This window comes from Urocitellus parryii, chromosome 8 (assembly GCF_045843805.1).
Source record: "Urocitellus parryii isolate mUroPar1 chromosome 8, mUroPar1.hap1, whole genome shotgun sequence".
Taxonomy (NCBI): domain Eukaryota; kingdom Metazoa; phylum Chordata; class Mammalia; order Rodentia; family Sciuridae; genus Urocitellus; species Urocitellus parryii.
In genome coordinates this window covers 44,120,762-44,146,898 of record NC_135538.1, presented here as the reverse complement: position 1 = coordinate 44,146,898, position 26,137 = coordinate 44,120,762, and the positions used below count along the sequence as shown (strand labels likewise).

General features: G+C 33.7%; 1 protein-coding gene across 3 annotated transcripts in view; it reads right to left on the bottom strand.

Moving 5' to 3' along the window:
• Positions 1–1,216: 1,216 nt before the first annotated feature.
• The window catches only part of Fam184a (family with sequence similarity 184 member A), a 132,096-nt gene continuing 107,175 nt past the window's right edge, over positions 1,217–26,137 (bottom strand). Inside the window, exons 11-18 of one of the 3 annotated variants that reach the window (XM_026394081.2) lie at positions 24,546–24,699; positions 16,532–16,659; positions 14,960–15,144; positions 14,376–14,522; positions 7,624–7,741; positions 6,094–6,198; positions 2,818–3,020; positions 1,217–1,337 (exon numbers count right to left, since the gene is read on the bottom strand). In XM_026394081.2, coding sequence (XP_026249866.2) covers positions 1,256–1,337; positions 2,818–3,020; positions 6,094–6,198; positions 7,624–7,741; positions 14,376–14,522; positions 14,960–15,144; positions 16,532–16,659; positions 24,546–24,699 — 1,122 coding nt within the window. In that variant the 3' untranslated portion in view covers positions 1,217–1,255. The remainder of the gene's footprint in view (positions 1,338–2,817; positions 3,021–6,093; positions 6,199–7,623; positions 7,742–14,375; positions 14,523–14,959; positions 15,145–16,531; positions 16,660–24,545; positions 24,700–26,137) is intronic. The other 2 variants (XM_077802095.1, XM_077802096.1) reach the window with 2 other exon arrangements.

The following is a 26,137-nucleotide window of genomic DNA, read 5'->3' as shown; positions in this document are numbered from 1 at the left end:
GATAAAGAAAATGTGGTACATATACACAATGGAGTTTTGTTCAGCTATAAAGAAGAAATTATGTCATTTGTGGGAAAATAGATGGAACTTGAGAGCATTATGTTAAGTGAAATAAGCCAATCTCAGAAAGTTAAGGATTGTATGTTTTCTCTCATATGTGGAGAGGAAAAAGGAAAAGGAAATGAAGGTGGGAGAATCTCACAAAAATTATAGGGAGACTAGTAAAGTAGAGGAAAGGAATGGGGGTGGGGGAAGATGAAGGGAAAGGGGAAATTCTGGGCAACAATATGAATCAGATCATATGGTTATATTGTGTACATGTATAACTATGTAACAATGAACCCTCATATTATGTATAATCATAATAAAAATATGTAAAATATTTAAAATCTAAAATATAAATAAATACAATAAGCATAAACTCATTTTTCTTTCTTTTTTTTTAGTTAAAGGGAAAGAAAACCCAAATTTAAATTAAGTATTTTGTAGAAACATTTTTCCAGGAAAATAACAGAGATAGCTATCAACTGTGCAAACTCATAGGCAATGGTTTATTCCTTCAGGATTTTATGAGGTTTAAATGAGATAATCCTTACACTGCTCCTTAGCACAGGCTATTATGTAACCATTTTAAAAAAGTTGGTATTTAACATTATTATAATCACCCATTGGTCATGTATTATTTGTATTCATCACGTTCACCCAGATTCTTCAAAAATATGCATTACTAAAATAATTTTTATTTTATATTCTTCAATGTCCAGAATTTACACAAATGCTTCAATTCTAGCCTTGTAAATTTGAACAATTTTGTTAAAATTATACATAATAATGAATTATCACATTTTGTTATAATTAATAAAGTCAAATAACTTGATTTCATAATCATTAATGCAATATACTTTTGTTGTTAAGTCTCACTTGGAATTTAAAAAGTATTTTAAAATGGAAGCAAATTTAATAGAAAAAAAGAAAGAATTCTTGTTTGTTTTAACAAAATTTATTTTGCAGTAATTACAAAGATTAAAGACTCTTCCATCTCAAATAAAAATAACTGCTATAATTACACACATATTATAGTACCTTATAGAGTGATTCCAATAAATATGACAGGAAATACAGTGGATTTTTAAATTGGAAAACAAATACTTTCTCATTCACAGTGTTTGACACAGGAAAGCCTGTTCACAAAAAGATTTGTATAAAGTCATGCTCTTAGTAACAGTCCACACAGAGCTGTGTCAACACAATTCTTTCAGAACGTGAAGTACCGGGCAAACCACTCCTGGCGCTGGGGATCTGGAGAAGCCACCGGGGAAGCTTCACTCTGAGGAGGACTGAATTCACAAAAAGAGAGAATGTAACCCAACATTAAGAGGTTTTGCAAAATAAAGGGAAAAAGCACATAAAATATCAATGTAGATTTTCCCAACTGGTTCCCCATGTCAGAAGCTATGTTTTAATGACTTGCTACTCCCTCTACACTATGATCAATTCTCCACTCATGAGAGCACCAGAGTGCATCAGTCAGTTAAGGAGGAGCCCCATCACAAATATTAAAAATCAAAAAACAATTGAGAAAAATAATGTCACCTTTGGAAAAAAGTTTCTGGAAAAATTGTGGGAATTAAGAGAGAATAAAATAACATTCTCTTTGAGCACCTTTCCCCTTTAGTTAATTAAAATTTCAGAATCTGACAAAAACATTTGATTTTCACAGATATGTCCTTATATATAATTGAATTAAAGTAACTAAGTCAAGGTATAGTATTTTTTACTATTTGCATATTTATATTAGACTTTCATTTCATAATTCTATAAGCAGATACTCCAAGAAAAGGAGTGCATTAAAAATAGAATTTCTCCTTTGTCTTCAAAGTTACATAATTTATACTATTTTAACTAAAGATTCTTCAGGTTACTTGAGAAAAAAAAAGAATCCCTACCGTCTTTGGGGGAAATTACAAGGCACGCAACAATGTGTAATGGAAACTCCAGTAGTCATGTTCCTTGAGCTCATGCACATGCATCTTACTGATACCTGAACGTACCCATGCACAAAGGAAAATAAGCAACACAAAGTATTTAGCAGAAGTCACATTAAGAGATGTTATTTGACTATTTTTCACTATTTAAAATTAGTCATTAACTACATCATAAATCAGTTTTAAAGAAAACTTTTCTACTTGTAAGACTCTTATTAGTGGTACCACCTGACATTTACAGTCTTTAAAATTTAAAATTATAAAAATAGAAAATATTGAACTTAAAGGAGCTTTAAAAAAGCTGTAGTAAGGTGAGCATAAAACAAATGCATTTTTCTGTCTTTATCTAATGGCTGGATAGCTGCACTTCACTTAAAAATTAATTCATTAATACATTTAATCAATGGTTCTACAGAGATTCATATACAAAAAGTCTGGTAAACAGGTAAGAAAAAATATAAGAAACAAAACCAACTAATAAAAATTATTTTAAAGTTCTGCAATAAGGATAGATTATAAATAAAAAACTGGTGACAATACTAAAAATGAAGCAAATTCATCCATAAATATTAAAATGTTAAACATGTGAATTACATGAACACCTCTTCCATCATTTGAAAATGGATTGACAGTAAAATAAAAAAAAATTCTTTGAACAGAATAAAAAGGGAGTTCACTAGAGAGGTGATATAAACATTTTAAAAATATTTCACAGTAATATTTCTTTTCTTAGGATGTTCCTAGAGTAGTGGATTTCTGTAATGTAAGAAGATAAATTTTCTCAAGTTAAAAAAAGAAAAGAAAAAAAAATAACTGGTGAGACAGGGCTCACCTCAAAAATGTCTTGGGCTCTTTGGGTGGCACTGGCTGTGGAAGTGGTTTGCTGCTGTTGAACTCAATATCGTGGACTGGAGAGTTAGGAATGGGATCCAGGCGGTTAGGATGTCCATTGCCCACTCCACTGGATTCCAGAGCACTTAGATTGGGAACACTCACAAACCTGTTTGTTGGTGATTTATCATTCTTCTTCTTTTGCTGTTTTAAAAATAATACATGTGAGGACAGTCCCTGCATAAGGACAAATGAGAAAATAAGAACAGTACAACAGTAGAAGATGTAAATTTGGCATGGGAAAATTTTGGAAGCTTTGTATGTATTAAATTAGGATGTTAAAAATTAACCAGTGTTACCCAAAGTGTGGTCTGGGGATCCTTAGAAGTGTTATCTACATGGAATCCTCAAAGACAGACATGCTACCAGGACAGAAAGAATGAGGTAGAAACATTCAGGAGTGGTTCATTCCTAATTGTGAACCACTAATTGTGAAATTAGGGGAGGAGAAGGATGTGGAAAGGAAAAGAGAATATTGGAAGGAAAAAGGGAAACAAGTTGGGGAAAGAGTAGGTCTTGCAGATATCATCAGGTTACATGGATTTAGGCTAAAATTAGGAGAAGGAATAAAGTCAAAAATAATTTTAAAAGAGAAGTCCATGAACTTTAATCATCTGTCAAAGGGAGGCAGTTCTTGCCTGGAAAAAAAAAAAAGGGAGTGAGAAAATACTTGGTAATGTAGTTTGAAACAAATCTCACATTTCTATTTAAGACCTAAACCTTAGAGAGATAATTTGGTTTTAAATTCACTGTGACAGCTTTCTCAGGAAAGAAAATTAAATCTGTAAAACAGTTTAATTTCTCAATTAATTGGCAGAAGCTTTGGCTGGCTCATAATTTTTTTTTTTAATTTAAAGTTTAGAAACAAAAGTAATCAATGTTTTCCCCCCCTTTTTTGTTTTTTCAGGAGCACTTGATCACTGAGCCACATCCCCAGCCCTATTTTGTATTTTGCTAGAGATAGGGTTTCCTCCAAGTTGCTTAGCACCTCGCTGTTGCTGAGGCTGGCTTTGAACCTGTGATCTTCGTGTCTCAGCCTCCCAAGCCAATGGGATCACAGGCGTGCACCACCACGCCCAGCAGTCAATGTTTCTCTTACATAAAATTTTAATCAGTCTTTAAAATTAATAGAGATAAAAAGAACACATTTGCAGACTGTCAAAAACCTAGCAGCTTGCAAATCATTATCTTTTAGTCTCAAAATATTTTATTCATACTTCTAGAATCAATGAGTATAATATTGTTATGCAGAATAAAAACTACGTGTAGAGCATTTATCTGGCAAGTATAAGGGGCTAGGTTCAATCCTCAGCACCACATGCAAATAAATATATAAAGGTTTTATGTCCATCTACAACTAAAAAAATTTTAAAAGATATTTAGAATATTTTTACTTTTTAATAATTAGATGTATGCTAATTAAATTTATGGTTTTCTCTCAAAATGACTTGAGTTTGAAAAAATACAATTAGAGTACACAATAGTACTTTTCTTTCACTTATTATAAAGTAATTTTCTTACTACCTAGACATTTTCCTTTGTGTCATATTCTGTGATTTACAGATTGTATGACAAGGAGGCTATTTTAACATTATTGTTAAAAAAAAAAAAAGAAGGAAGAGTAATACCTTCTTCAGAACTATTTGGGAAAACTGAAGTCATTGTTAGGGATCAAATGTAGCTGAGAAGTTCTTATAAATCTATCTTGCATTTTCTTATTCTAATCACCAGAGGGCATACTAAGTACTCTATTTTTAAGAAATCAAAAGCATCCTTTGTGAAGCTCTACAGTAATGATTTTATAGTTGAAAATTTTCATTCCAATAAAATAACAAATGAAAACATATTTCTAATGTCTTAATTCATCAAGTCTTATAATTTTGATTTACAACTAAAAAGGTTATGCAACCCTAAATTATCACTTTAAAAATAATTCTATTCATCCATCCACCTATTAATTTCTTCAGAACTGTTTATATAATTTCTTAAGTCTCTACTTTAGTCATTTCATTGCACAAAACAGTTCAAAGTTTGAAGCATTTTAACTTGTAAAAAGAAGGATGGGTTCAGTGTTCTTAACAGAGAAGTTTTAAGAGCTTTGGAAGCAAAATTTGTGAGTAAGGGCCTACTAGAAATTGTCATGATGAGAAACTTAATAAAATATTTAAGAAAAAATAACTTTATCATTAGCACTTTTATTTATTCTACTACTGACTTCTCCCCAAAGATTCATAACCCCTGGGAAGCTGATACACATTTATTTATTCATCACTTGCTTTATTTCCAGAATAATATATGGTGAATTGACAAAAATATGTTGAAATTTTGCAACTAAGCAAATATTCATTGAATACCCACGTAGTCAAAGCACTATAATCAGAGGCATGGAAACTGGGGTAAAAGAAAGTATAAGATCTAGCCATGTCCATTTCAAGGCTCTTCTATATATGTCTTGGGAGAGTAATAAAGTATGAGAATAAGCTATATTTAATTTTTATACTCAAGAAGTAAAGTCCTTTTCTTTCTTTTTTTAAAAAAATTATTTAGTTGTAGATGAACACACAGTATCTATATTTATTTTTATGTGGTGCTGAGGATTGAACCCAGTGCCTCACACATGTGAGACAAGTGCTCAGTCCACTAAAGCCCTTTTCTGGACAACAAAAATAAATTCCATTAAGACTGTAGGCTTTTTTTTTAAAAATATTTTTTTTTAGTTGTAGATGGACACAATATCTTTATTTTTATTTATTTATTTTTATGTGGTGCTGAGGACTGAACCCAGGGCCTCACATGTGAGAGGCAAGTGCTGTACCACTGAGTTACAATCCCAGCCCAAGACTGTAGGCTTTAAGCTAGGGATAGCAATGGGTCTCCAAGATTGGAGTGTCTTTCTGGACCCCATGAAGGATTGTGATCAGTAAGGATAAGACAAGAAATCTACAAAAGGAGAGTTAGTAGTTTTTTTTTTTCCTTTGGAAATACAAAAAACAAAAAGATAGAACCAAGGTTTTATTAGTAAAATATTTTAAGGCATATCAAATAAATATTAAACAGTTTCATTCTGAAACTAATAAAGAACTCATAAATTCTGGTGCCAGATTATTAAGTTAAAAATTTTTTTTGAGATTTTTATTCTTTGCCTCTCCAAATAATTTAGTAAATTTTTAATCAAGTGTAAGTCATGCCCCTATTTTACAGTGTTTATAGTACATACCTTAGCCAATGGATTAATAACACCAACAGTAGGACTTGAGTTAAACACTTTGTTGAAGTTAGTTTCTCGATTGACTAATTCCAGCTGATAAAATTTATTATCCTCCTGTGCAAAAGAATTATAAACATCTTTTCAACATTTTCGGTTGAGTATTTAGAAACTTAAATGTATAAATGCTGTTTTACAGTCTTACAGAACTATGGTGTTCATGAGGGTGAAACAATCCTTGGCTGCATTTCTGGCCCTGCTAGTGACTGATTGTGTTGCTTTGGAAAGTTTCTTTATTCTTTGATGCCTAAAACCTACCCTTCTGTGAAGATAAACTATGCTTCTGTAATACCCCTCCTGAGTAAGAACTGGAAAACCAACAGCTACTTTATGGACCATAAAATATATTTATCAAAACTGGTAATTGCATGTGTGAAGAGATAGTAATTTTCCATGAGTCTAAAGCTACCAGATAGAGCTATCTATGAAGTCTGTGCTCATGTGTATGATGCTTACATCACTGGGTGATTGGTGGATAGAAACAGTGTACCACACTATTTACCCAAGGCCTCCTCCCAAGTTCCATCTATGGAACCTAATCTACCTTCTTGTTTTCAGTGGTACTTCTAGATCCAGAAAACATCCAGGATGAGTTTCCTAAATTCTAACACACACACACACACACACACACACACACACACACACACACATATATTTAGTTGTTAATGGACCTTTATTTTATTTATTGGTACATGGTACTGAGAATCAAACCCAGTTACTCACACGTGCTAGGCAAGTGTTCTGCCACTGAGCCACAACTGCAGCCCAAGAAATATACTTTTAATAAAAGGACTTAAGAAATAAATGCTGCTCTCAATGCTTTCTTTGTATGCTAATATCTAAAGTTTTTAGTTGAATAAATCAATGAACATGTACAGCGATTAGGATTCTATTTCTTGTTTTACTTTGAAAAATGTTCATTTACTAGTAGCAGTAAAAAGCAGTATTTTAATTATTGACATATCATTTTAGAAGACTCTGAAATGTTTTATAAATTTTAAAACACTTGTATATTTTTTCATCCTTAAGGAAAAATGGCTTTAATGTAGGACATTTATTTATTGTTAAATCTGTATTTTCTTCCCAGACACCCTTCTCAGGGCCCTTGGCACTTCTATGTTATTGAGTCCACAAGAGACCTGGAATCCTTTTTATATAGCATCTCTGGATCAGTGTGTGATGGAACACAGTTTAGGAAATTAACATGATTTCCTAAACTGTGCATGGATGTGTTAACTGTTCCTTCCCAGCCAGTTCTAATTCTATATGTATAATACACATACATAGATATACTTCATTGGTATATTAAGTGTTTAGTGGTAATGACATATCTAATACTTGACGTGTCAAATGTTCAGTTGCAATGGAGATATTCTGTACTTTTCGTTTTCATTTAGAATTACTTAAAAATATTCCCCATGTTTTCCCAAACAATAGTCTATTGATAACTAACAGGGCTATAACAAAAATAAAATATCTTACAATTAGTTTCTTTATGACCTGGTCTCTCTCTGTAAGCATGGCTTTTAGTTCTGTAATCATCTGTATATCTTCTGGTTTTGATTCTCTCTTTAGATATTTTTCTTCTACTTCTTCTAGTCTAAAAACAAGAAAACCTTTAGCTCATTGATATGACTCAAACACATCCTTTTGTAATAACCTAGTTTCCAATTAGACCAGGTAAACAAAAACAAAAATTAAAAAAAAACCTTTTTTTGTAATAAAAAAACTTTCAAACCTAATCATATGATTGCCTCAAGAGCTATAGTGTTATATTAACAGCTTTGCAGGGACAGATAACATTTAATGCTTTGCAGGTTACTTTTGGAAGAATTTGCTCATTTTAAGTCACTGAAGAATATCCAGAGATGAAGTGAAGTAAGGTGAGGTGAAGTCTGCAAAAGAAATGACATGCTGAATGATACTAACCTAACAAACATGGGTTTAATGCTAGCAATACAGGTTTACTATTGGGCTCGGTTACCATAAATACAATATTGTGAGATGACATAAGGTTTGGTGACATACACAAAAGGAACAAGAAAATATACACAGAAATGGGAATGAAAAGACACACGTATATGACATCATTCTCTCCTTATTTATGAGAAATGCAGTTTAAAAATTCTATATCAGCCAATACAAATAACTGTGGGAAAAAAAGGTTCTTTAAGTAAAAGAAGAATCTTCTTTCTTTGTAGGCCTATTTTTTTCCCTGAATGGTAAGAGACAGCAATAAGACTGAATGCCACTGAAGAATAAATCAGAGGTCTGAGAATATAGGACAGGGCAGATTAAAATGAATGCAAATGGAAACTTCTGGCTTAGTTTGAAAGAAAAAAGCACGTTCAGCTTTAGAAAATATAACTAATTAGAATTATTAAACATTTTTATTGTTTTCAGAATATAAAGGACAGAATTTAAGCTTAAGTCATGGGTAATGAAGATTCATAGAAAAATTTATTCACTCAACAAATATTGAGTGACTTCTAAATGATTATCTAGAAACCAGTGATCTATCCCTGCATCACTATTCTCAAATTCCAGAAGGGTACTAGGAATAAAAGCCCCCCTCAACTCAGTCTAAGCTAAAGATTTGAAAATAACACATTTGGCTACCTACCTTGCCTTGACTGAAGCTCTACATGTGTGGAGGGCTAAGGGTGACGAGGAACATGGGGTTAGAAAATAACCACCTAAGGATCTTTTATTATCTATACTTTTGCTCTTTTGGGACAATGCAGACTAAGAGAAAACTAATGTGATTCTCTGAGCTCAAGAGTGGCCCTCTATTGCATCATGATATGGAAGGGTTTACTCTTATGTATTTTATGGGCAATGATTTTAGGAAGGTTAAGAAATACTATCTCTTCAAGGAAATGACATTTGGGCTTTGTGCTGGGGTAGCCACAAGATGTCACTGGAGTACTTTATTTTAATCACTACAAGCAAAGTACAAGACTTGTGAGCTGCTTCCTGTACTGAATAAGAATATTTGATATAAACGGTAGTTAAAAGCTAAATTGACAGCCTTATTTAAAACTATTATTTCTTTTTAGTTCCATTATTTATTATTTAAAACTATTATTTCTAGTGCAATGAGAAGTTAAGGTAAAGTGAGTATAAATCAGTTGAAACCTCTGAACCTCCTTCACTGCATAATAATGTGCTGAACCCACATTCTAGTGCATGTTCTTATTAAGCATAAACATTCATTACCTACAGAATTATCACAGTTAATCCCCTCCACAAACTATCTTTACATTTCCAAAACATTTTAATAAAAAAGGTACCTGGATATTAAAGAGAAAAAATGATGGATCAGAAAAAAAGCTATATAAATATAAAAGGGAAAGCATTAAAGGAGAGAACGAGTAATAGGATACAGATTTAACTTGCAGATATACCTCTAGAATTATTATTTTCAATATTCAAATGGAGAGAAATCTTGGTTCTCTTATGGTATGTATTTCAAGCCAACCCTAATCAACATTTTCCCTTGTTTCAGGTATCCAGGAAGTTCTCTAAACCAGCGTGGCTTCTCCAAGACCAGCTATGACTGACTTGACTGGTTATGAAATGATTCTTTGTTCTTTAATCTTTTTGATCACATGAAGGAGAGTGCCTGTTTGGTTCTATATATCATAACTGGTCTTCTAACATATGCTTTTACTCCATTTTACAACACTCAGGCAGACCCTGAGCATTAAGGCTAGATAGAATAGAACTATTTTATTTTCACAGAATTTACATATGCACAATTAGAGCTTAACTCCTACTTAGAGAATGGGTAAGATTATTTTCAATAGTGATCATAGTTTTACTATAGTGCTACCACAGGAATGTCGAATATTATCCTGTTAAATTTTTAAGTCAAAATGAATAACTTAAAAGTATTAAAAAATAATAGTATAGGTAGCCAGAAAGGACCAAATGCCTAAAGGTTGTATAAGAATGATTAAAGCTTGGGGCTGGGGATGTGGCTCAAGCGGTAACACGCTCGGCTGGCAGGCGCTGGCGCTGGGTTCCATCCTCAGCACCACATAAAATAAAAAATAAAGATGTTATGTCTCCCAAAAACTGAAAAATAAATATTAAAAAATTCTCTCTCTCTCTCTCTCCCTGCTTAAAAAAAAAAAGAATGATTAAAGCCTGGAAAACATTTCCTTGAGGGAACCATACAAGTACACACAACCTTCTATTTAAATTACAGATTCTCATTAAAAGTAACACAAAGGCAGAATAGAAAGGAGAAGTAGAACACATAAAATTACTAATTAAGGGTCACTGTTGGATTCTCAACAGGCATACATGCCCTGATTTTTTTTTTTTTGTCTTGGGAATATGTAGGTCAATGTGTACAGTCAATGAACAAAAAAGGCATATGATCTGAATGCCTAAAAACTTGTACAAAATATTTCACCAGAAATAGTCCCCCCATTATGTTTCGTAAAAACAGATGTTTTGTTAAAAAAAAAAAAGCAGTGAATTAAGACTTTAGAGCTAAACAACAATATTAGGAGGCACACATGTATTCTAGAATTTAAGTTTATAGAGATGAAAGAAATCTATTATGCCAAGTAAAGAAAATATAGGACTTAAGAATTTTAATAATGAACTTTTCCAAAAAACACAGAGCAAAAGACTCTGATTTGCAACAATAGGACTAGAATACTACTTCCTCACTTCCCACAAATTCATGAAAACCACCTGAATAATAAATTAAAAATCAAACAAAATTGTTGTGGTATCATAGATAAAAGGAGCTAAACTTTTAAATAATAATCAATTATGGTATGGTAGAGTGTTTTATTTTAATTAGCAATTACTGACCTATTTAAAGTCCAAGTACAGATTCAACACTTCTTTCATAAGGAAATGAGTTTTTTTTTTTGTTAAGTACAGTAACAAGTGAATGTAAAGTAAACCTAAACAATCAGGAATAATCTCTAATCCATTTGTTTTTTTTGCACAATAAAGATCTGCCATAATACATCATTTAGGTAAAATTGAATAGCCTGTTCTCTCATTAAAACAAAAACAGGACATTTTAATTATATACAAGGTTCTTATTAAATAGATACAATATACTAAAGAAAATAAAATTTTTTTAAAACTGTCCAAAAATCTAAAAGGACTTTAATACCCAACATTAAAGAAGATTTCCAATAATCATTCCATAAAAGACAACCCATTCTTCCCTGGAGTCCAGCAGGAGCTGGGGCAGCAGCAGGAGGAAGCAACTTGCAGCTGCTTCAGCGTTTCCTCAGCTCCATGCTTTGGCCTAAAAGATTAACCCACATTGCTTTGAGCCCTTCACCAACACCTTCTAAGAATCCATGGGTTGGGGCTGGGGATGTGGCTCAAGCTGTAGCGCGCTCGGGGTTCAATCCTCAGCACCACATACAAACAAAGATGTTGTGTCTGCCGAAAACTAAAAAATAAATATTAAAAAATTTAAAAAAAAAGAATCCATGGGTTTTCCTGATTTTGAAGTTTTAAAACCATGGCAATTAATTAGGAGCTTCAAAAGGTGACCTTAGTCCTTTGGAACAGGCTGGGAATAGTTCGGATCTTCTTTCTCCAGCTCCACAAACTAGGAAGGACTGTCTCTGCTCACTACCCAACTACAAACTACTCAGCAGATCCAAGAGGACTGCATTTAAGAATGTGGCCAGAAGTGTCCAAAACTTTAAAACTGTGCTAATATAGTAGTCACTAGTTGATATGAAGCTATTTACATTCAAATTAATTAAAATGAAATTAAAAATTCAGTTTCTGTTATATTGGCTGAAGCTCAAGTGTTCAATATTCATTTGATACAAACTTTACTTTTTATAAATTAACCTTCTCAAGGGGATAGGACACATAGACAAAAGTGTTTTCTTTTTGTGAGCATGTTTTTTTTTTTTTTTCAGAGTAGGAATAAGGGGATGGCAAGATTTCAGTCTCTGCCCAGTAAACAAAATGAGGCTAGAAACAGCGATAGTGACATCATAGAGGTTTATTGCTTCTCATTTCTGTGGAATGCATGGGGTTATAACCTCTTCTTCAAGGCAGATATTTGAGCTTTTACTGTGGCTCAAAAGGCTTTAAAAATTATAACAATAGCAATCATCAAAATTACTGTGATCAAAGAAATAATAACCTAAGTCTCTCATGATTTCAAGGGAAACTTCAAAAAGTGAACCTTCAAAAACTTCAATATGATGGGGAATCTTCATAAAATTCATTCATGACCATTCACTGAGTGCCTACTGATGTGAAGATTATGACTGGTCCAACAGAAAGAACACCTCATCTCAGAGGACATGCAAGTAAATGCCAATGACCAGGGGTCTGTCTTTTGAGAGACAGAGAGAGAGAGAGAACGTGCACATGTGTGTGAGCACGCTTGCACTTATGTAAGTAACAATATTGATTGAATTGCTGACATGGATGAAACAGGAGAAGACATCTTAGCTTTGAGGAAGGTAATCAGATAGTAAGAATATAGGCGGTTATTCCAGACTTTAGAGGACAACACAGGAGACTCTTAGAAGGAAACTGAGAAGGTTGGCTTGGCTGATACAAAAGACAGCAGACAGGACATAGAGCTGTTATTATTATTATTATTATTTTTTAGAGATACACATGAGAGTTTATTTGTCAGAGTTGACAGATAAAGGCACATCTCTCCATAGACAGAGAGGCAATAGGGGCTTGAGGTTTGGGAACTTTATGGGGCAGGTTCAGGGATTAGAGACAGGCGGGTCCTAAAGCAGGCAGTTAAGGGTGGAGTTGGTATGAGGGAGTGGTGATATGCCTTAGGGTGGGAAAGAACCGCAGGCGTAAAGGGTTGGGTTGGTAAGAGGGAGTGGTGAGCCTTTCCCAGAAAGGCCCTTGGGCAGGAAAGCAAAAGTTTTCTTAAAATGGCGGCTGTCACTTAAGATGGCCATCTAGTTGCTAAGCGAAGACCTTACAAAAGGAATCTTCCGTATTTTCCCATTGAAGCCCTAAACCACCCCTTTTTGTTGAGTTGATAATGTAAACCTTTACTTTGGGCAATTCCATGAGTTTCCCATTATTGGGAGTTCCTGTATGCAAGTGTGAAGAAAAAATTGACCCAGGGCTGAAGGTGCAGCTCAGTGGTATTGCACTTGCCTAATGGACACAAAGGCCCCCCAGCACTGCAAAGCATCAGTTCCCGGCAAGTTTCAGAGGCCTCAGTCCAGAGTCAGCCAACTCCATTGCTTTGGCCTGAGATGAGGCAGCATATCATGGCAGAAGCATGTGAGGGAGGAAAGTAGCTCAGGACATGGTCACCAGGAAGCCTAGAGATGTTATTTGATGATGCGGAATAAGATCTATTGGAACTAAGTTCAAGTTTGATTTCGGCTCTAAGGGTAATGGGATTAGTCACTAATTATGATTTTATTAATGTGAAATATAGGTGTATGAACTTTTAAAAATTGGAAGAGGAGAGACATAAGGTGAATAAGCCATTAGAGGGATTTTAGAGTTAGTTAATTCTAAAATAACCTAAAGTGGACCAGGCTTTAGGTCACAAAGATGAACTGAATACAAGTTGCCTTGACTAGCCCAGTTTATAAGTATCTAGAAGTGGTTAAAAATATTTTTTAAGGAATACTAAGTAATGTTTAGAAATTTTGATTTTAACAACACTGGATTTACCATGTTATCAGTAGTAATGTCACTAGTAATGATTTTCCATTACGGATTTTTAAAATTGTAGAACAATTAAATGCTTGTTGTAGAAATTCTAGCAATACCTAGAGGATTATTTAAAAGAAAAAGTTTTTCCCACCCTTAGTACCTCCTATTCTACTCCCCAAAGTTTGTATTTGTTTTTTAGGATATTTTTATTTTTATAAGATATGTATTATTATTGTGTGCATAGGATTATGACATTCCTATTGATCATAATATGGTCTTTTTACTTAACATACATAATGAGTATATTTTGAGTTGTTGCCATAATATCAGTGTCCTGTGAGGGATATTCTTATAGTAAGTATTGTCTTGGAAGAAATGTAGCAATAGCAGCTGATGAAACATAATCATTTAACTGCCTTATCCTAATGAAAGAACGTATCACACTACAATTACCATCTTATTCTTCCTTTTTAAGTATCATTTTATTAGATTCAAAAGAGTACCTAATCAGAGCTTAGAAACAATGTTCCTCAGTTTATTATCTAAACATGAATTTTCTTTAACATAATATGACTTACGACACTTGTAAAGCTGCATTTATTTCCTTGAGTAGTTCGTTAGTCTTATTAAAATCTGCCCGCATGATATTTTTCTCTCTGAGATGGTCTGCTGTCATGACATCCAGCTCTTTTTCAAGTCTCTTGTTTAAATCTTGTTCATGCAACCTGTTTAATTTATTTTTAGTTAAGAAAAAGTTATTCTGAAGTCGAGCTTTCAATACTTTCTATATTCTACCAGAATTGAATTTTTTTTGGAAAATATATGAAAACGTAACATAAACAGCCTAATTTAAGTGACTAATCTTCTAGTTCATGTTAAAGTTGTCTCCTTTAATGCTTTTACTAATAACATTTTTAAAAGACTTTAGTTAATTATGTGCACAATTTCCAAAGTTAGTGAATACATAATATATATAATTCAAAATACAAACATTTCATCTGTATTCTGGGTTATAACATAGTCATCAAATAAAGAAAAAGTGGTTTTCAGTATCTTACTAAAAGTCCACGTAGCTGCAAAAATAGGCACATATTTCTAAATATCACTGCAACCATCCTTCATATAATACTGTATATTCCTTCTGTTGTAATTATCAGCATACCTCATCTGTTGGTTAGATTCACTTCGTATTCTGAGGATTTCTTTCCCCTTAAATTCCAATTCTTTGGTGAGGGCAGTTATGTTCTCATGAAGGTGCTGTACCTCCTTATCCAAGTCAGAGATGTGATGCTCTCTGTGCCGTAATTCCTCCTGCAGATCTGTTATTCTACACATGTGCTCCTTATTCTGTAAAACACAAATAATTCTGAAAAGTTTTTTTACATATTGGCTTTCTGTGTTTAAAGGAAGGAAGGAAAATGACATCCTAGCATGCTAAATGTAATCATTCTCATAAACTTCAAAAGCAAACTGTTAAAATGAAAAAACATCAATCCCTCCTTCTCTTTCCTTATATCTAAGAAATACTTCTATGGTTACAATTTCAATAAAATCAGGGCTGCAAGAGACGCAAAAGATCACAAATGCACAGCTCTCTCTTTTTATAAATAAGGACACCAATACCTAAGAGATAATTTGGCCAAAGGTAATTTGTAATCAATGGAAGAGCTGAGAATAGAGTACAAGTCTCTTACTTAGTAAGCTTTATATGGTCTTGCAGTAAAATGTTGGTATGATTGTCCTTTAATCTAAAAAGGATCTACATCTGTAGAAGTCCTCCAACTCATGCACATATCTCATGGTGTTTAAATCATACTTTGCCCCTTTAGTGCTAGTCTTGTAGTTATCTGATAAATAAGTTACCTTCCATTTTCCTAAAAGTCACTGTTTTCTATAAGTACTGTAAGCCTAGATACTGTCAATTTCAGTGACAATTGAAAGAATATAATCTGCCTCCATGGTTAATATAAAGTGTGCATGTAAAACTCCCTAGCAATGAAAAAAAATTGGTCTGAACATTTAATACAGGTGAAAACTGACAAAGTAAAAATTATAAGTCTAATAAACTAATAAAAAACAGCTTTTATTGCATGGTGCCTAAAAATCCAACCATCCAGATATATACACATTCAAGTTCACAAACTACCTAATTAAAGGAAAGTACACTGGGTCAGTAAACAGTGTTTTACAAGTATAAACAGTAGCTCTGCTAGAAAGCTATAGAAATATAAATTGTTCTTTTTCTCCTTGAGCAACTACTCCTTCTATAGCTGTGCTATATAATGTACGTGTTTAAAGTCAAGTTTAAATTAAATAAAATTAAATAAAACTGAAAATGTAGTTTCTTGGTTGCACAAGACATATTTAGCCTCAATGACTACTGACTGCTACAATGACAGCACACACACACAAATAGTACACACTACCATGGATAGTTAGTTCTTCAGGGTAGTATTATCCTCACTCTTCAGATTATATTTCATTGTTCACTTTCCAAACATGTGAATAAAATTCAAAAAATTCAATTAAAGTTAAAAAATAAAATATAATTTTGTGATCAGTATGCTGAATAGAATAGAATCATTTACTTCCCTTGAAAAACAAAACTATTCAACACATAGTAAACTGTAACTAGTGAAAATGATGTTGGTTGCAAAATAATTTTCAAAAAATTGTGAAAATTCGGTTTACTCATATTTCAGAAATCATTTCTGAACAGAATATTTTCACTTACCTGTCTTCTGCTAATGTCTATGCTTCTCTCTAATTCCATTTTAGCAGCTGCCAATTCTTGATGATGATTATGCCTTAACAAATCAATTGCAGCTGCATGTTGATGATTTAGTTCTGAGCGTAAGGAAGCTGGAATGCAAAGACAAAAGTTTAGCAAATTCCAAAGTATTATCAATACTTCAGATAAAAATTGTAAAAGTTACAGAATATTATTTCAAAGTAGGACACATGTATGCCCATTACATTATTTATTTATTTATTTATTTTATTTAATTTTTTTAGTTTTAGATGGACACAGTATCTTTATTTTATTTAGTTTTATGTGGTGCTGAGGATCGAACTCAGTGCCTCACGTGCAAGGCAAGTGCTCTACCACTGAGCCACAACTCCATTCCCTGCCCATTACATTATTATTAACAGACTATTAGGAACTATCATGAATTGAAATAGATTGTTATTTACTATTCTGAAATTGAAGTTTATCTGGCATTGATAAAGATAAGAAAAATTTCAAATGGTTAAGTGATCAAGGTATTTTCAAGGTATGTGTTCAGTTTAAAAACAAAGTGTTAATGGAGATGAAATGTTTTCAGCTCTTCTATTTCACTATTAAAATAATAAGATTTAGGGGTTGAATGATACCATAACAAATATTTAGGCACTAACTTGCCACCCAAGTAAGAATTCTTCCACAACAGCTCTGAAATATGTTAGGCACTGGCTAGTCACATGCTTTTAGAGGTCATCACTTTTATTTGAGTTTAGAATTGACCTTTTCATACAATCCAGTTATTGAATTCCAGACACTATTCTAAGGGAGAATAAAATATGATCTTGTCCTTGTAATTGCACAAGCTAGAAGGGAAGGCATTATTCTATGGAAGTAAGTGGGTTATTGGAGATGTCCCAGGAGCAAGAAAGTGGGGATGTTATCACAAAGAGATCAGCATAGTAAATGACTCTAAAGACAAAAGACTGAGTTAGAGCTCTCTAAGCAGAGAAAAAGTCTTCATCAAGAAGCTGTGGTTGTAGCTCAGTGGTTGAGCACTTGCCTCTCATGTGTGAGGCACCACATTAAATAGATAAATAAATGAAGTAAAGACATTGTGTCCATCTACAACTAAATAAAAATATTAAAATAGACATTATTATTGCTATAGTATATATGTGATTGCATGACCAATGTGATTCTGCAACCTGTATACTCAGAAAAATGAGAAATTATATCCCATTTGATTCAAATATATGATATTTCAAGATCATTGTACTGTCATGTGTAACTAATTAAAACAAATTAAAAAAAAGAAAAATATTAAAAAACACAGAAGGGTACATATGCAAAAGCAGAAAAAACCTGGTCTGTCTGACAAACTATGAGATTTGGTATGGTAGAGGTTGCAGTGCATGTGGTGATACTGGAATAAAATGAAACCCAATCTGAGAAAATTTTAGTAGAAAATGGTTTTTACTTTAACTATAGGTCCCTTGTTCTCAAACTGCAATAAGTGGCAATAATACTCCCATAAGAGCTTGGAGAATACACGTTATCTTCTGAAACATGAATTTTACTTGATGATTTTTTTGGGAAATTCATAACTTTTTATCTTTTTTAAAATATTTTTTCAGTTGTCAATGAACACAATACCTTTATTTCATTTTTATGTGGGGCTGACCAGTGCCTCATATGTGTGAGGCAAGTGCTCTGCCACTGAGCTACAATCCCAGCCCTATTACTTTTATCTTAATATGAAAATATGAATAATGATATAAATGAGTAAAATAAAAATTATAAATTTTTAAACTAAAATACAGAAACTTTGTAGAAATGTTGTGCTTGTAGCTCCTGTAAAGACTTCCACATAGGGCATAAGTTTATCTCCTCCGGTGTTGAGGGTGTCTTTAAAGAATAACATGTCTGGCCCTAAGGTAGGACATGGGGACTCACTGAAAGACTTAAACTGGGAAGTCATATGGTGAGATTTAAGCATTACAAAGCTCACCATGACTGTAGGCTGGAGGATGAACAGCAGGAAGAAACATCAGCAAGAAGGTTTGGCAATAATCAAGGTAATAAATGACATGACCATGAACCAAGTGTAGCAAAAGGACTAAAGATGAGGAAAGAGATTAAGAAGCACTGAAGAAGAAGAGCTGACAAAAAGGATGAGGCAGTGAAAGAGAAAAAAAATTGAATAAAGCTCTACTTTCTAAGATTTGGCAACTGAGTAAATGGTGATATCATTAATTAGAATGGGAGGTCCAGGAATGAAAACGCATTTTAGCTTGCAGGGAGATAGTGAGCTCATATTTTAAATTTCTGAGTATAAGATGGATTATCTAACATGTAGTAAGAACTATAAATCTGTGGACAAGAGAAGATGTTTGGTCTAGAAATACAAATTTGGAGCCCCAGCACACAGATGGTGGCTTAAGCCAGGGAAGTGAATTCAGTCAATGAGGGAAAGTCTGAAGACTAGAAAACAGACAAGACAGCTGGGGCTAAATCTTGGGAAATGGCAATATTTAATAATACATGAGGAAACAGAAATGGTAAATGAGATTATAGGGTAGATGTCAAAAAAATAGGAATACCATGAGTATATAAACCATCATAGACATCAGTCAAGGGGAAAAAGATTCAAGAAGGAGATGGTCTAAGGGCTCATAGGGAAAATAAGGTGACATCTAGTAAGTCATAATAGTTTATAGATTTGTAAGTTCAAAAGTCAATGGTAGCCTCAGGAAGAGCAGTTTCAGTGGAATGATGGGGGTAAAACAGACCTGAAGGAGCTTGACAAAAGACTAGTATCTAGAATATGAAGAATGCTCAAAACAATAATAAAAATAAACAATTATAAAAGAAGATATTCAGATGGCAAATGAGAACACAAAAATGTTCAGTATCATTATTAGGAAACTGCAAATTAAAACCACAATGAATTATCATTATACTCTTCTTAGATTGGCTAGGATGTGAGGGAACAGGGTCATTCATACAATACTTAGTGGGGTACAAAATGACATAGCTCCTCAGGAAAACATTTTGGCAGTTTTTTTTTTTTTTAAAATAAACATGTAACTAACATGTATCCCAGCAATTGCACTCTTGAGCCCTGGGCATTTATCTCAGAGAAAGGAAAACTTACGTTTATATACAAACTTACACATAATTGTTTATTTATGTATTTTTTTAAATGACAACTTTCTTGTACTTTCACATTCACAGACTTTTTGTTAGGTGCAAATACTTATACATGGGTCAACTGAAGGCTTTTGCATATCTCTTGTATTCCGTATTTCTTTCCATACTATGTTCATTTATATGTATATGCTGGACAAAGTGACTGCAGGCATCCTCACATACTTTACATTAATATGAGTTATCTTCACTGTTCATGTTTGATAGAAAGAAGTCTTACCACAGTCTTTGGTCAGGATTACTTTCCCATGAGTTCTTTCATCTATGAGAACATAGTAGGATTGAATGCTTTCCCACATTGTTTATATAATGGGATTTGTGGGTTTTTTCATGTATTTTAATATATCTGGAAGAAATAAAGACTTTTCCACATTGCTTACAAACATAGGGTTTCTTTTCAGTGTGAGTTCTTTGATGTCTGAGAACATGACTGGACCAACTAAATGCTTTTCCATGCTATGTGCATATATAAGATTTCTCTCCAGTATGAGTTCTTTCAATTTTTAATGCAATGGGAAGAACTAAAGGCTTTTCTATACTCCTTGCATAATAGGGTTTCTCTCTACTGTGAATTCTTTCATGATTTTGAAGGGAAAAGGAAGAACTAAAGGCTTTCTCACATCACATGCATACATAGGGCTTCTTTCCAGTGTGAGTTCTTTTGTTTTTGAAAGGAACTCGAGGCTCTCCCACACTGTTTATAGACATAGGGTTTTATTCCACTGTGAATTTTTGCATGGTCTCAAAAGGAACCAGAATAACCAAAGGATTTTCCATATTGCTGACATACATAGGGTTTCTGTCCAGTCTGAGTTCTTTCATGTAATTTAAGGGAACTGAAACAGGTGAATGCTTTTCCACATTGTTCACATACATAGGGTTTTTCTTCAGTGTGAATTCTTTTATGTCTGCGACAGGAACTAGATTCACCGAAGGCTTTCCCACAATCTTTACACACATAGGGTTTCTCTCCAGGGTGAGTCCTTTGATGTGTGATGATATTCCTGGTTTGACTGAAAGCTTTTCCACATTCCTTATATATATATATATATATAGCATTTCTCTCCATTGTGTATCCCTTAACATATTTTAAGGTAACAGAAAGAATTAAAGGCTCTTCTAAACTCTTTGAATATACAGGGTTTCTCCCTAGTGATTGTTTTTTCATGATATTTAATGGAAAAAGAATAACTAAAGACTTTGCCACCATGCATACATTCATATTTTTTTTTTCCATTGTGAATTCTTCCATGGGTTCAAAAGGAACTAGAACAACTAAAGGCTTTACCATACTGCTTACATACATAGGGTTTCTCTCCAGTGTGAACTGATTCATGTAATTTAAGGAAACTGAGACAACCGAGTGATTTTCCACATTGTTCACACATATAGGGCTTCTGTCCACTGTGAATTATATTATGTCTATAAAAGAGTCACTGAAGGGCTGGGGATGTGGCCCAAACGGTAGCACGCTTGCCTGGCATGTGCGGGTCACTGGGTTCGATCCTCAGCACCACATTAAAAAAAAAAAAAGATGTTGTGTCCACCAAAAAACTAAAAAATAAATATTAAAAAAGTCTTTCTCTCTTTAAAAAAAAAAAGAGTCACTGAAGGCTTTCTTACAATCCATACATACACAGGGTATCTCTCCAATGTGAGTTCTTCAATGTTTTCTGAGGGAACAGGGAAAATGAAAGGCTTTCCCACATTGCTCATATACACATAAGGTTTCTAACCATTGTGAGTTCCTTCATGTCTTTGCAAGTGACTCAAAGACGACTTTTTCACATTGCTTACATCCACAGGGTTTATTTCCATTGTGATTTTGCTCATGTCTTCCCAAACTAGTAAAACAACTAAAGAGTCTCCCACATTGCTGACATCCATGGGGTTTTCTGCCACTGTGAACCCTTTCTCGGTATTGAAGAGTGCTGTGATTAGTGAAGGCTATACCCCATGGTGTGCATATATGTGGTTTCTCTCCGGTGTCAATCCTTTCATGTACTAGAAGGGGACTGGGACAAGTTAAGACTGTCTCACATTGCTTACATTCATGGTGTTCCACTCTGAGTCTGCCCCTGCTTTGCAAGCACTGGTGATAAATAATAGCTTTCCCATATTTCTGATATTCATATGGTTTATGTCCAGTGTGAGATCTGAAGAGCATATTTGGTGATAAATCACCAATGAGGACTTCTCCACACTCAAAGCTTTCACATGTTTTACACTAGGAAGAGTTGTATTGTTCTCAACATTGTATTGTTCTATTGTTCTGGAGTTTGGCTAAAGATATTTCATGTTCACTACTCTCGCAGAGTCTCCCTAACACTTGACATAGATTTCTCCTAGAAGTTTTACATGAATCTTCATTGGTCTGGTGGTATCTTTCTTTTCCTAGAGAGGCTTCTAAAGGTTTGCACATTGTGGTAGAGCTTCCTCTTGGAGGGATCTAGCAAAGCCCACTTGTCCACAGTGAAGTTCACAGCCATATTCTCAAAGGACACCAACTCATCATCCATGTGTAAAGTCAGATGAGATGTGCCTCTTAAGGGATGAATGACCAAACAACCACTTCACACACGTGGCTTTCATATGGCTTTACTCCAAGAAGTGTTTTCTTGTTAAGAATACGATCTGGAATCTGGCTGAACATTGCTTCACATTGTCTACTTTTTTTTATATTCACTGAGTCTCTCTACCATTTGACTGATTTCTCCAGGGATTTCTGTATTCATCTTCAATGTTCTGGTCTTCCTGTTTTTGTCCTACAGAGGCCAGGTTCCTGAAGGTTTCCTGCATCACAGTTCTGCAGAGCTTCATCTGGGAACCAGTTAGCAATGCCCACTCTTCCTGGGTGAAGTTCACAGCCACATCCTCAAAGGTCACTGGCCCCATTTCCTGACTTCTGGAGTCTACCAGAGTCCCTCCTAAAAAGCATGTACATAGTCAGTGACGGCCACAGAGCCATAGAGGTTGAGCCACCTAAGACCTCTCTCAGCACTTCACAAGCTATAATGGCTATGTTGGTCCAGGAAGCACCACTGGAAGTAAAGGTGGGTGGCTAAATAATGTTTATTGAAGCTTTACTTGAAATAGCCCAAACTAAAAGCACAGATGACTTCCAGTAAGTGAAGGACAATGAACAATGGTATGTCCTTACTGTGGAATAATATGCAACAATGAAAAGGAACAAACTTACTGATACACACAACCACCTTATTGATTCCAGAGAATTATGCTGAGTGAAAAAGCCTGTATCTAAAGGTTAAATATTTGTATTATTCCATTTATAAAACTGGTTGTATTTTAAAGTGACAAAATTATAGAAATGGACAATAGATCAATGGTTGTCAGGAATTACAGATAGGAAGGAGAGAGAAGTAGGTGAGGCTACAAAAAGACAAGAAGAATTCTCATAGTGCTGCAAATGTTCTGTATCTTGATAGTATCAATGTCAATATAGTGGTTATATCATTATTATAATATGATATTTTACATATATTACTATATTATAGTTTTAAAAGATGTCACCACAGGGCAACTGGATAAAGGGTACAAGGAATTTCTTTGTATTCTTCCTTAAAACTACATGTGAATTTATAATTACCTTAAAATAAATACATTTTTTGAAAAACTCAAAATTCCTTGTCATTAAAAAGATATTTAAATAATGTTTCAATGGGTTAAACACTAATAGTTACAATACCTGGCCTGTAAAACTCTCCTCACATAGCTGTGGAACTGTGTATTCCCCTTTGGCCAGAAATATCCCACTAAAGTACTAGCCATGCCCTATTCTGCTTGGCTTCCAAGAAAAGAAAAGATTGGGCACATTCACGGTGATATGGCTATGTAGACTCCCTTTGGCCATAATTATATAAAGGTCACCTCTGCTTTTGACAATCAGCTCTGTGCAAATTCAGAGCATGAGTTCACTTTTTAGTTCTCTTTGCTTAGCAAAATCTCTAGCATATACTCAGGTACTTCATAGACCTTTAGTAAATGTTCATACTTAATATGCTTTTAGTGCTAGCTATTACAGTGTCTTTTCAAGTAGAAAGGAGAGAGAACTGTAATGACTTGGCCAAAGACTCCCAGTAGCAATAGAGAAGAAGAGGGTCAAATGGTTTTCCCTTTGAGGCCCCAAATATTTATAACACTTTGTTCTTGTTTGCTCCCAATTCCTACTTGGAAACAATATGCACTGAACTGTGACAAACATGCAATAAAAATATTAGTAGAATTTAGAATAAAACCAAACAGTAGAAAATTGGATGGTGGGAATAACAAGTTGCCAAATGACACTAAAAATAAACAAACAAACAAAAACAACATAGAAAAATAAAGCAAACACACACACACACACACACATATAGTTTTTCTTTAAAAATAAACTTCTTTCTATGAAAAGATCCATTCTGTAGATTTAAACCCCATATAAAATATATCTTGACAAAAAGGCAGACCTAATCATTAAAAGAAAATCCTGAAGTGGAAAAATCAATATGACTATGTAGTTAAAAGATACATGGTTCCATGGGTCTGTCCATTAGACACTGACTGAATTCTGAGATGCCTGACTCAGTCCCAAGTATCAATGAATACTGCTTTCATAGCCAGAGTATAGAGAAACCTGAGTAAACTTTCTATTCTACCCACTCTATTCTACCTCACTTGCCTTTTTAAATAAAATATGCTATGCATTTCAATATTATTTTGATGCTTCAAAATTTAAAAATAAAAGTGTTACTTCACAAGAATCTTAAATGGAAAAATATACAAATAAATATGACAAATTATAATCCTTCCAAAATACCAAGCATAGCCTTTCCTTCATCTTCTAATTCAAACCGAAGAGTCTGAAGTTCCTGTTCCATCTCTATCCGGAAGCCCTCCATTGACTCTCGGTGTGCATCTTTCAATGACTGAAGCTCTGCGGAATGTTTTTGTTGTAAATGATTTTCAAGAGCCTAGACAGGAAAAACAAATTTTAAAATGATTAAGTTAGAATATAGGGAACAAATGCAGATAAGACAGGAAATACTTACTAAAACTCAGTTACTAGTTAAGAAGTACAAGGTATTTTAGTTCATTTTCAAGAAAATTAAATATAATATAATCACCATTAGAAAAAAATTGTAGGCTCAGTCTAGTAGAATAAGAATCACCACCAAACCAGTTTGAATCAACATACTTTGTTTGAATTGGAAATATGAACCTTTTACCTATGGTAGTTTTCAAATAAAATAATTTTCTAAAGCTGCTAAGGGTTATAAATTACCTAAAACTAATAGACAATTCTTCTGTAAGCACATTCAGACCTAGAAAAGAACAGGAGGAAAGCATCACCAAGAAAAGATACCTTTCTTGTCGGAAAAGAGCAATGAAAGCTTTTTTTTTTTTTTTTTTAACTTTTGAGTTTTTAATTTTGTTTCAGATGGCTGGGCAAGGTGTCTATATCCTAGAACCTCTTTATAGTCACTAAACATATGAAAGGCACTTATACATAAAAAGGCAAGGAGAAAATTGGTCATGATTATCTAACAGGGAACAAGAGCTCCGAAATAAATTATCTTACAAAAATAATCAAGCTTGCTTTTCCATTTTTCTACTACCTGTAAAAATGAAAAAAATTGCTTTCCAAATGTTAAAAAAGTCTACAAGCTAGTATATCAAATTATGGCTATTATTTTTTTCATATTAAGTCCTTCAAATAAATATCTTACATAAATTTAAGTTTAAAAAAATCAGTCAAGTATTTACTCTGTATTTCTTTGGTCCACTAATAGACCATTTATCAAACTGACATTAACTGGACTGTAGCTCATAACTACAAATAGTAATGTGCATATCATTGACCCTGGAGGCACATATGTGCATATCATATACTTGTGAAATGGCTAACACTGCTGTATTTACTACTTTTATAAGTAGCTTCACCCTGTACAAATCCTCTTTTTTAACAGTACTAGGGATTGAACCCAGGGCACTCTACAACTGAGCCACATTCCCAGCCCTTTTTATTTTGAAACAGGGTCTGACTAAGTTGCTAAGGCTGGCCTCAAACTTGTGATCCTTCTGCCTCAGCTTCTCGATTTGCTAGAATTATAGCTGTGAACCACTGCATCCTGTATCTTCTATCCTATCTTGAATCAAACTGCAAAGAAAGAACAAAAGATAATACTTGCCCATTATAGGCACTTACTCAGGCACTGTTAAAAAAAAGGCAAAAATCATAAAGCTTTTTAGACTTAATAATTATTGAAAATGGGATAAATGCCAACACTGCTTTCAAATTCCTGAATATACAGTACACAGTCAATGCACTCATGTGGAAAAAAACAAGTGAATGAATATTACAGAACTTTGGCTTCTATCTGGTCTGCTCCTGTTCTATTCTAAAGTTTC